The sequence below is a fragment of the Phalaenopsis equestris genome, unplaced genomic scaffold (genome assembly GCF_001263595.1).
Source record: "Phalaenopsis equestris unplaced genomic scaffold, ASM126359v1 Scaffold001283, whole genome shotgun sequence".
In the NCBI taxonomy this organism is placed as follows: Eukaryota; Viridiplantae; Streptophyta; class Magnoliopsida; order Asparagales; family Orchidaceae; genus Phalaenopsis; species Phalaenopsis equestris.
The window spans coordinates 170,826-182,024 of NW_018165722.1; the positions used below are offsets into that span (position 1 = coordinate 170,826).

Sequence of the window (11,199 nt, forward strand, 5' to 3'; positions counted from 1 at the left end):
TTATATATTGAATATCACATTAGAACCTTTATTAGTATAATTAGTTATTTAATAGTTATTAAAATTACATATTTATTTCAGTTGTCTATTAGTGACAGATAAGCAAATTGAATTCCATTATTGCGATTAAAGTATTGCTTTTCTAAAATCTTAGTTTGTAGTTCTAATATTACTCCCTGTGGGATCGATATGTAGGACTCCATTAGAGCCCTATATTACTTGAGTGTTACGTATACTTGCATTGATAAGTGTGACTTTACAATTACTAAATATTTTATACATACATCTTTATCGAATCTATAATTGTTATTAAGTTTTTGGTGCAGTTGCTGAGGAATTAAATCTTTTAGCAGCAGTATTAAACACTTATGTTTTTAAGCATATATAAAGTCGTTGTCAGTAGGTGACACAAACCAAGTGTTGTGAGAATACCCGCCTATCATGCAAATGAGCCAAATTCAATTCTCGACAATGACGTCAAAAATTTGACACAGATTAAGTGCTTTGAAGCACAGGTAGCTCATGCAAGTATACATGGTGTATCAATAGTATCGGGACTTGAGTTTGGTTGTCGATCTCACAGGTAACAAGATGAACTCTAAGGAAAGTTATTAGCCTACAGTTGTCAATCCTAGCCTAAAAAGTTTAATTGTTTTTTTAAACCTATTCTAAATTTATGAAAAACAAGTTAGTCATAACAAGCAAGAAGATTGTTTCAGGGATTTAAGGTTTGACACACATTCCCCCTTGAATTGGTTTACTGAAGAATAAAATTGAGGATATTATTTAAGCTCAGTGTTAATGGGAAGCAAGGCCTTTCTTGACTTTTTTTGGTCGCGTAAGAAAGGTTAGTTATCATGATTTTAGTATTCTAAATTTCATGATACGCTTAAATAAAAGAAATGTATCCTCTCGGATTTCAGAGTTCATGAAAGATTTTAACTATTCCACTAACCAAGTTGAATGTAAATTAAGTTTAAAAGTTAACACAATAGGTTTACAAAATTGAAGTTCAAAAAATAAAAGAATCCTCAATTTTATTCTACCACATTTTTAGTTCAAGGAAGAAACATAAGAAACTACTCACTGCTCATGATAAAACACATCAACACAATCATTGCAAAAAGAAAGTAAATCAAACACCAAGTTTTTTACAAAGAAACCCAAAGAGAAATAAACTTGACTATACTTATCTCCTTCCCAAGCAAAATGGTAGAGTGAATCTTAAACAGTAAGCATGACATTTTCTCTGAAAGTTTCAAACAAAGTTGCACTCAATCTCCTTGCAGTTTTTTGGCCTTCTCCTTCAATTCCTCTAAAAAAATATGGCAGAAGGATGGTATAAAAGCACGCATAAATTTGTCTTCAGACTTTCTATACTTCTTCTCCTCAATTCAAATTCTAAACTGCCAAAACTGTTAAATTTTGAGTTCAGACGCATAGACGCCACTCACTTGAAGAAATTTTTATAAGGGTTCGGTGCCATGGCGCTGACTTTACGGTGTTTAGGAACCGATTGCGGCGCTTAAGCTCCCATGAGGCGGCGCAACCTTTGTGGCTTCTTGGGATTTTGCATCACTTGAGAGGGAACTGGCAGTTATGCGCTTAGTGGCTAAATTTTTTTCCATTCTCTAATTCGATCCAGTTCGATTCCCTTTTTGCTACTACCTACAAAAATGACATAAAACCTTCCTCAAAGTGCAGTATTATCATATAAAATACAAAAACACAAGTATCAATAAGTGCAAAATTATAATCATATCAGTAGGTAATGAACCCTATAAATCACCAACTCATCTTTGTTCATCGCATTTGCCCTCTCGTCTAGATGTTTCATTTTGTAATACTTGACCTTCTGCACTTAGCTCTCGACACTTTACCTTACATACTCAACCTTGCTATTTGGTCGTCTATACATATCTCTCAGTATTTAGCCATCCAAACTCAACTTTCATTGCTTGACCATCTGTACTCAGCCTTTGTTACTGACTTGTGATATGCTTGATCTTCACCTCTCAAATGAATTTTGCTTAAACATTCTTTGTTCAGGAGTCATTTTGTCATTTTCTTCATTTTCTACTCCTAGACTCATTCTTTTTATGATTGTCACTAGGGCGAGAAATGTCAAAGATCACTTGTGCCCTGTGGATCTGAATATCTACCTTTTGTTGTACAATAAATATTGTAGTTCATACTAGTTTTGTGTTCCCGTGGTAGGATTATTTTAATTATATTATTTTGAGATTCATGTTAATTTCCTAGTAGGTTGAACGATAAACAGGTACTCGGTGAGAGGTCTTGCGTATGTATATATTTACAATGCGCTCCATTTTAAGCTTAGTAAGGCTGTTCATAATGTGCACATTTATGGTTCTTAGGCCTCAATTACATGCTTAATTATCACATCATCAAGTGAGTTAGCTGGAGTAGTTGATAGAGATACTATGTTCAAAAGTGCTCTTGATAGCTATTGGATTTTTGCTTCCTAGGATTTCACAACTATTAATGATATCATGTATGGAAAGGACTTCTCCCCTTTTTAAAGAAGATGATGATGACAATGTGTGTAACTCATTATTATTATGCAAATGCATTTGATTTAAATGTATTCAAATTGTATGTTTATGAAGAATTATATGAAAGATTATAAGCATTAAAACTCTTACGGTATTCACAATTTTATAATTGGCCAACATAGTCATGTTAAGTTTAAGTATACATTTACAATATTAATTCAATGTTATTCATTTGCTATATAATTAAAGAATTATTGTGCTTTTGTTATTGTTATAATAGCTATATATGTATTATCAAGGTTGTGTGTCCTGTTAAAGGTATGCAAAACATTAAAGCATGTCTATTTCATTTTTGCTTGCCTTTCACAATTTTATGGCATGCATACATGTTAGCAAGAGATTACCAAATTTGTATATCCACCAAACATTGCAAGCAACCTACAGTGCATTTGCAATGATTATATATGTTTGTCATTGATTGGACATTAATAGAGCCATTAAGTTAATAATTTTTTTTATATTATATTGCAGTATAAATTGGCTGCAAATTTCCCAACCATTTATGTTGAAATTCATTAGATTATATTGCAACGAAATATCCATTATAAATTTCTTGATGATCATCCTACTTCAAAAAATAAATAAATAAATAAATAAACAATAAACTTAATACTACTGCAATATGTTATGTCCACATTGCTTGGAACATACATTTCAAATTTTTGACGACATCTACTTCGAAAAATAAATAAATAAATAAATAAATAAATAATAAACTTAATACTACTGCAATATGTTACGTCCAGATTGCTTGGAACATACATTTCAAATTTTTGACGACAAATTTTCTCAAAATTAACAACATCAACGATAAAATATCATCAATTCCTAACTTATTAGAGAGATGACAAACTATGATGTGGAAACAAGTTTGTCTTTAGAATATATGAGATTGTTTTTAAAAGATAATTTCTGAAACAAATTTGTTGCCTAATCATATATAGTCCCAAATCTTCTCAACTCCAGACTCACTAGAGGGATAACACTGGTCAACATAGGGCTTTTTCTCATATTCTTAAATAGACTACTTATCCCTATCAAATATTATCATATGTGGACTAAATTTTGTCTCGGTAGATATTTGTCAAAAATATTTTAAACCCAAAACGTACATATATGACTGAAAACCAAACGCTTCATGACCTTACAATAACATAAATAAATTTTAACTGATTTGTTTCGGACAAAACTTAGCACATTTCCGAACGTTAACCACAAAATGGGACGACTTTAACAGAAGAAAAAATAGCCATTCCAATGAAAGGAAGCCTTTCATTCATGTTTCTGACCTTTTACACTAAAGGACATATGACTTGCGAATCTATCTATAATGAGCCATTCCAAAGTGACTAGGTTTAGATTATACTTGAGAATGGCACTTGGTTTTACCATGCTAAGTCTTCCCTTCCCAAAAATAATTATTTAATCCATTTAATTGAATGTTTGCCAAAATTCATTTCAAAAGAATTTTTTAGATCTTAAATATTGGGAAATGGAATCGAATACTTGGGCTTAGTGCAATTTGGGCAATGACAATCATAATTTCATGCACTTGATTTCATACTGGTGTTGAAATAAGCCAAAAAAAAAAAAAATTTAAGAGGTTAAAAAAAGAAAGGGATCAACAACATCCTGAACATTACTCTCCGTTGTTTACGCTATTTGTATCACGTTCTTCTGATGTCCATTTCTCCTCTTCCATTGCGTCCCAGCTGATTCTTCTCCCCTAGAAAGAAAAAAAAAATGTACGTAAATAAAATAAATTTTACTACCACTTCCATTGCCTCCCCGCTAATTCTTCTCCCCTAGACATAAATGTCCGTTAATAAAATAAATTTTATTAAAAAAGTAATGAAAAACATAAAGCAATTTTATAGCATGCATGTGCTACTAAACTTCATATATATATATAGCATTGCATTCTCAGATCAGTTGGTCGGGCTTCTGCTTATCAGTTGTAAGTCACCTATGGTCTGGGGGATTTGATTCCCCCCCGAGTGTAGGGTGCGGTACTCGAATTCTTAGGCGCTTGATGGATGATCAGGGCATGTATTATAGCCTTCGATCATTCTTTAACTTTAATACGTCATTTCTAGCCTCTTTGTTATCATAAAATGATCTCTTTATGTAGGGGAGAGGGTACAATATTATGATATTACATTTTTTTCATACTTTAATGGATGTCGTAAAAGATATTTTAGGAATTTTAAATATATGAACCAATCACTTGGATACTCATTGGCTCGATCGGCCTAGCTTGTTTGGCTTTAGCTTGGTAAGGCAGGTTCGGTCAGCGAGGCTAAGCTGGTGTTGCTGGTGGGTTGAAATTTGTTGGCATCAGGTCGGCCTGATTGGTTCGATTGACTAGGACTTATCGATAGGTTAATTTAGTCTAGTTGTGATCTCCTTATCCCTAGATGAAGAGCTCTTATCGGCAGAGCGAGACTTAATTATTGGGCAGAGAGTAAATACCTTAACCAGACAAGTAGCTAATACCTCAAAGATGAGTTCCTGTGAGATGACTATAAAGCTCTATTGTATTGTCAATCTTGATCTGTGATGAATAGCCTCAAGGGAATCCGTGACAATATTGTTGATGTTGAGGAACTGGGTTTTTCCTCAGGTCTGATCTAGCAGAAAGTAGGTAGCTGCCTTCAGTTAGCTTTCTTCTTGTCAGTTCCTTAAAAGCTTATCTACCTTGTTTTAGTTTGATTAGTTCATATTCAAATCAATCGATCATCCTTAAGTCCTTCTCCTGGCTCGTTTGGCTTTCGACTTCAGCTTGGGTGGCTACCTATGATCGGCTTTATCTTGGCTCGTGTGGCTACTTCTGGTCGAATAAGTGGGGGACCTTTTGGTCTTCTGTTGGCGGGTCCTTCATTGTTGTACTTTCTTAATTTTGGATGGTTAGATCTCTGCAGGATCTACACTCACACAGTTTTCTATGTACAAGTTTTAGTTTTCTAATTCTTACTTATTAAAAGGGACATTGTGATAAGAATAAGAAATTTAATACAAAAATTAGATTACAATTATTCATAATCAATGATTCAATAATGGAGGGAAAACATTGATTAAAAATTTGGTGGAATAAGCATTAGAACTTCAGCATCGGATGTCAACAACTTTGATTGTTGTAACCTACAGTCTTATGCTTCCAATCGACTGGTATGGCTTATCCTTATTAATAGTAAGTGGTATTTTAATGTTGTTGTTCAATGGGATTGATAATGTTTGTACTTTGATGGCTATTCAATACATAAGAACTTTGTGCTAGATATGTAAACTTTCTTTGTTGTTCATTATACAGGATTACAGTATCAAACATGAGCTCAAGCAGTTCGACAACCTTTAAAGGATCAAACATTTGCCGATTTTTTGTGATTGCAGTCCATTGTACATTTTTTTACTACTTAGAGAGGTGACAATATATGATGAAAATTTTATAGATGTCCAAAAACTTTAATGAACAGAGATTACAAAATTTTTCAATGGGTTGATGAGCCGAAGGATACAATAGAGGATTCAACTGACGAAAATATATATGCATTGATGTTACAGTAAAAAATTATATCAAAGAGTTGAAGTTTCTTAAGAAGACTTTACTTTTATTTGATTTTGTAATTTTAGTGTTGTTTTTATTGTTGTTGTTGTTGTTGTATCTGTTTTGATGGTGTTTATGAATTTTAGAGGACAAATTAAACTGTTAGGTTTTTTATTGTAAGCAAATTTCTCTTTTTGACCCATATTATATAAATTATGAATTTCAAAATTTAATTATGCAACAACAATTGGGACCATTTTATCCATCATAATCTCGTGTCATTATGATTTTTGGCATAATTTGATGATTTCTTATGAATCAGTTAATGTTCAACTTAATTTACATTATGTTACTATGAAGGAAAATAACTTGTTAAATTGTTATTGGATTTATTTTACATACAACGCTATAAGAAATGTGTTTTTGAAACAGTTTAAGCTAAACTATGCTTATATAATCTGGGCATTACACTCATTATGTTGTCATTAGTCTTTTCAAAACTGTATTATCTAAACAGACAAAATGCTTTTGAAACACCCGCTTCTGAACAATAGGTCTCGACAACACCTTTTCAAACCAATTTTTCTATTGCTACAACCGAAATAAACACACTCTTATTCTTATTGGTTGTCATTCAAATTAATTACTCGTCCTTTTGCCTTCTCCTAGCTCGGTTGGCCTTCACCATTGGCTTAGACGGCTACTTCCGATCGACCTTTATAGTTTTGAATCGGGTTGGTGCATTTGGTCGAATAAGCATGCCTCTTGGTCTACGGTCGGAGAGCTCTCTTTATAGTAATTTCTTCCTTCTACATCATTGGAACACCTCAACATCAATGCTCCGGGAGATGTATATATATATACATATATATATATATATATATATAATTTTGTTTTGTTAATCTTACAACATGTGCATAAATCACTAAAAAAAATTCTGATTCGCATTTTTGAATATAATAATGTTTAGTCATACTGAACATATAATTTATAACACTTACATATAGCCATTGGGGCAACTTAGTAAGCCTAACATATAAATATCTAGCAGCGAAGAATCAATTACATTAAAAATTCGTATGACTTTCTTAATTTATAAAATTAACATATTTTAAACTTAAAAGATACTTCTCATTGAAAATTATAATAATTAAGAAAAAATATAGCATTAATCTGGCTGACAACTATAAATTTGCATGACGACTTCTCTAATATTGTGATTATTATATATGTGATAATGTGTTCGACTCAATTAAAAACTAGGTGTGCTTGACACTCTGGATTACGATCTGGATGAGCGGTTTCACGGCAATGTGTGATGGTCGTATCCAAACCATCATCCGAATATGCGGGAGCACTATAAATTTTTTTCCAACGAACTCGCTCAACATTATGCACAATCGGCCGGGAGGAATACTACCAGCACTTAGCAGTTTTTTATTCATATTTATTCAAGTGGCATTTCTCCACATGGAAAGACTGAGCTCATGTCCTTAACATTAAGAAAAAATCATTTGCCTTTCACTCTATTGACTTACCTTTGCCCACAAATTTGCTCAGAATATCGTGATGTAATTCTTAATCAATATGAACCTTAAAATAGTTAACAAAAATTTCAAGATTAGTGCAAAATAAACCCTCGAAACATAATTCTAACATTAAATTAAATCTATTAACTTAAAAATTATGTTAATCTATATTACATCTGGCTATATCAGCCAAATTATTTCATTTGATTTATCTGCTCTGATCGAATACATAGAATATGAACTTGATAAAGCATTTTATACATTTTAAAAATAGACATGTCCACATTTATTCCATGCTTTTTCATTTTATGTTTTCAATATATATATATATATATATATAATTCAATCAATAAACTAAGATGGGCTTCACTTCACTGTCCCCTAGGAATCCATTATATATAGAGCATAAAAACTAAGGTGCTGTAGTAGAGAGAGTTGGATCAAGTCATCAAAGTGAATGGAGAGCAAGATTTCAATAGAGGTGCTAGTGGTGTTGCTCTTTCTCTTCACGGGACAAAATGTCAGCGGGCGGAAGGATCTGAAACAGCCAGTTTCTGCTGCAACACAAATCAAATGCCTACTGGTGTTTGGGGACTCTACTGTAGATCCCGGCAACAACAACAAACTTAATACTACTTTGAAGGCCAATTTTAAGCCTTATGGGATTCATTTCCTTAGAAGCCGCCCAACTGGGAGGCACTCTGATGGCCTGCTTTCTCCTGACATTATTGGTAATTAACTATGTAATTTCTTTCTCTTGGAAAAATTAAGGTAGTGTTTGGTAGGATACTATTAATAGGATTTAATCATGAATTTAACTTAAAATCTGCAAAGCATCAATAAAATAAAAATAAAATCTTTTTTCTTGGGTTTTGTTTTCCTTTCCCTGTGTTATGTCATTTTTATAGTAAATCTGGATTTAATAACTTCGATTGAGATCTAAACGAGCTGCTCATTTAATAAATACAGATTTATCTACTTTGATAAATTCTATTTAACATAAATCTAAGTTGTTGCCAAACACCACTTAAGAATGGGAGCAAGCTCCTGATTCATTTGTCTTCACGATTGAGCACAAGATAAAAGGATGATAGTTTTTAAGAAATTGATTTATAAAACATGCAATAGATTTGTATAATTATTTTCTACTATAAAAATGATCCTGAAATTAGTCATTATTTCTTCAATTAAAAAAAATTTAAATTTTAGTGTTTTACATTTCTGATTAACTACTTGTTTAAAATAACTGTTTCTCTAGCCTCCAGTTATGTACGAACAGGTTGCATTGTTCTTTTGCTCGAAATCATTTTCATCAAATTGTTTCTTTATATTACATATATATATATATAAGCTATATTATTATATATGTCTACATGCCGATCAAATATACAAGATAAAACACATACAATATGGTTAATATCATTCAAAGGCCAATCTTAACTTGAAAAACTCATTTTTTAGAACAACAGAGAACAGAAACAGAACCATCAATTGTCTCGTTATATGTTTCTGGTGCAGAACACGTGCTTTTAATTATGTAAGATAAAAGCCACAATAAATGTTATTTACCGATTCGATTATTAAACCAAATTGTCTCGTTAGAGTGAAAAGATCATGCGTCATTCTGGATTACAGACAAATAATTATTATCTCTCTTGTTATCAAACTAGAAAGACAATCATTTTCAAAGGCTACACTCTGCTGATAAAACAAAAGGAATTGGCTATTCAATGAGCTGTCAGCTTGCACTCATTCAATAAAGATAAATTATTGGAATCAATACTTTTACCTTTCCAAGATACTAATTTTATTGTTCTATTAATACTAATAAAGCTAAATATAAGAAAAAATTTATGAAGCTGCGTTCTAAATTTATGAAAGAAAGAAAAACAGTCCACAACACGCTTGTTTAAGAAATAAATATGCTGAAGAACATAATTTAGTAATGCAGTTGGACAGAATTGTAAGAACTAATTAACTTTCCTTCTACTTTCTCATGTTCAAATCGCTGCAGCTGATTTCCTTGGGATTGCAAAGTTCATCCCAGCTTACTTGGACCCTGATCTCACCGTCAAACAACTAAGACGTGGAGTCAGCTTTGCTTCGGCTGGTGCTGGTCTCGACATACTTACCGATGCAGCACTTGTAAAATTTCCTTTTACTTTCTTGTTAACATTAGCATGTTAATAAACTTTACATATATATATATCAATCATACAAGACAACAATAAGAATAAAATGTTGATAAAAAACTATCACATCAGTAGAAGTATAGCATTTTTAATGTTTTCTTCTTCAATTTAAATGCAGAATGTGCTTACATTCCCTAAGCAGATTGAACTTTTTAAAGAGTACAAGTTGAGGCTACAAAGCAGTATAGGCCAGCATAAAACTGAGAGAACCATAGCGCATTCTCTTGTAATAATTAGCACCGGTACAAATGACTTCATTCAAAATTACTTCACCACCACGACTCGATCGAAGCAGTACACGGTAGAGCAGTATGTTGATTTCCTGATAGCTCGGATATCGAATCATGTGGAAGAAATACATAAGAATGGGCCGAGGGCATTTTCTGTAAGCGAACTTGGGCCTATTGGTTGTTTGCCCATTATTAGAAAGTTGATTGGTGGAGGTTCTTGCTACGCCCCCATTAATGATGCAGCTCTCTATTTTAATTCCAAGCTCGTGATAGCTGTCTCCGAATTGAAGCTAAAATTGGGTATAAATATAAGTATCAGTGCTTCGTATAAAATCCTCTATGATGCAATCACCAGCCCTGCAAAATATGGTAATTTGTTGCAAAATTTTTCTTTTTATTTTGGAAAATATTCTTTATCATTTATGTACATGCAACACAATTTTTAGTAATTTACGTATCTAATAGCAGATCAAAAATATCATTATTATGATTTTTTTAACATACTTTTTCTTACATGATTTTATAATACTAAAATATTATGAGTGTAAATATGAAAGTTCAGAAGTTAAATATGTAAATAGGTAAGAATTATCTGGTGAGTATGTAGAACTATTACTGTTTATTGATATATTTTATTTAAACACACACACACACTCACATACATACATACATAAATACTTACACACACACACACACACACACACACACACACACACACACACACACACACACACACACACACACACACACACAGTATTTGGCCAATTTCCCATGCACTAGGCCCCATGCTGAGAGCCCGCTCCATGTGCCTAAAGATTTGAGAACCCAACGTCATTGGGGATCGAACCAGTAACCTAAGGGGACTTATAGTGAACTTAACCAACGAACAAGCCACGGCTTGCGGCAAGACACGCACAAACACATATATATATATAATTTTTGGCTATGTTAGAGTTTTTAAAATTTTTTTTAGGTTATTATATTTCATATACTTCTTAGAGTTTAATTAAATCTCTGTTAGTGATCGGCAAACTCTTATTTACCTTTTTTAAGTTAGCTATCATTTATAGTAGAATTTTCTATTTTTTCAGATATTTTACCTTATTTTAAGAAATCGTTCAATATATA

General features: G+C 32.3%; 1 protein-coding gene across 1 annotated transcript in view; it reads left to right on the forward strand.

Moving 5' to 3' along the window:
- The first annotated feature begins 8,019 nt into the window (after window positions 1-8,019).
- Window positions 8,020-11,199, forward strand: part of LOC110033776 (GDSL esterase/lipase At5g45950-like) — a 3,797-nt gene continuing 617 nt past the window's right edge. Inside the window, exons 1-3 of the mRNA XM_020737870.1 lie at window positions 8,020-8,380; window positions 9,664-9,794; window positions 9,960-10,440. Of these exons, the coding sequence (XP_020593529.1) occupies window positions 8,107-8,380; window positions 9,664-9,794; window positions 9,960-10,440 (886 nt within the window). The 5' untranslated portion in view covers window positions 8,020-8,106. The remainder of the gene's footprint in view (window positions 8,381-9,663; window positions 9,795-9,959; window positions 10,441-11,199) is intronic.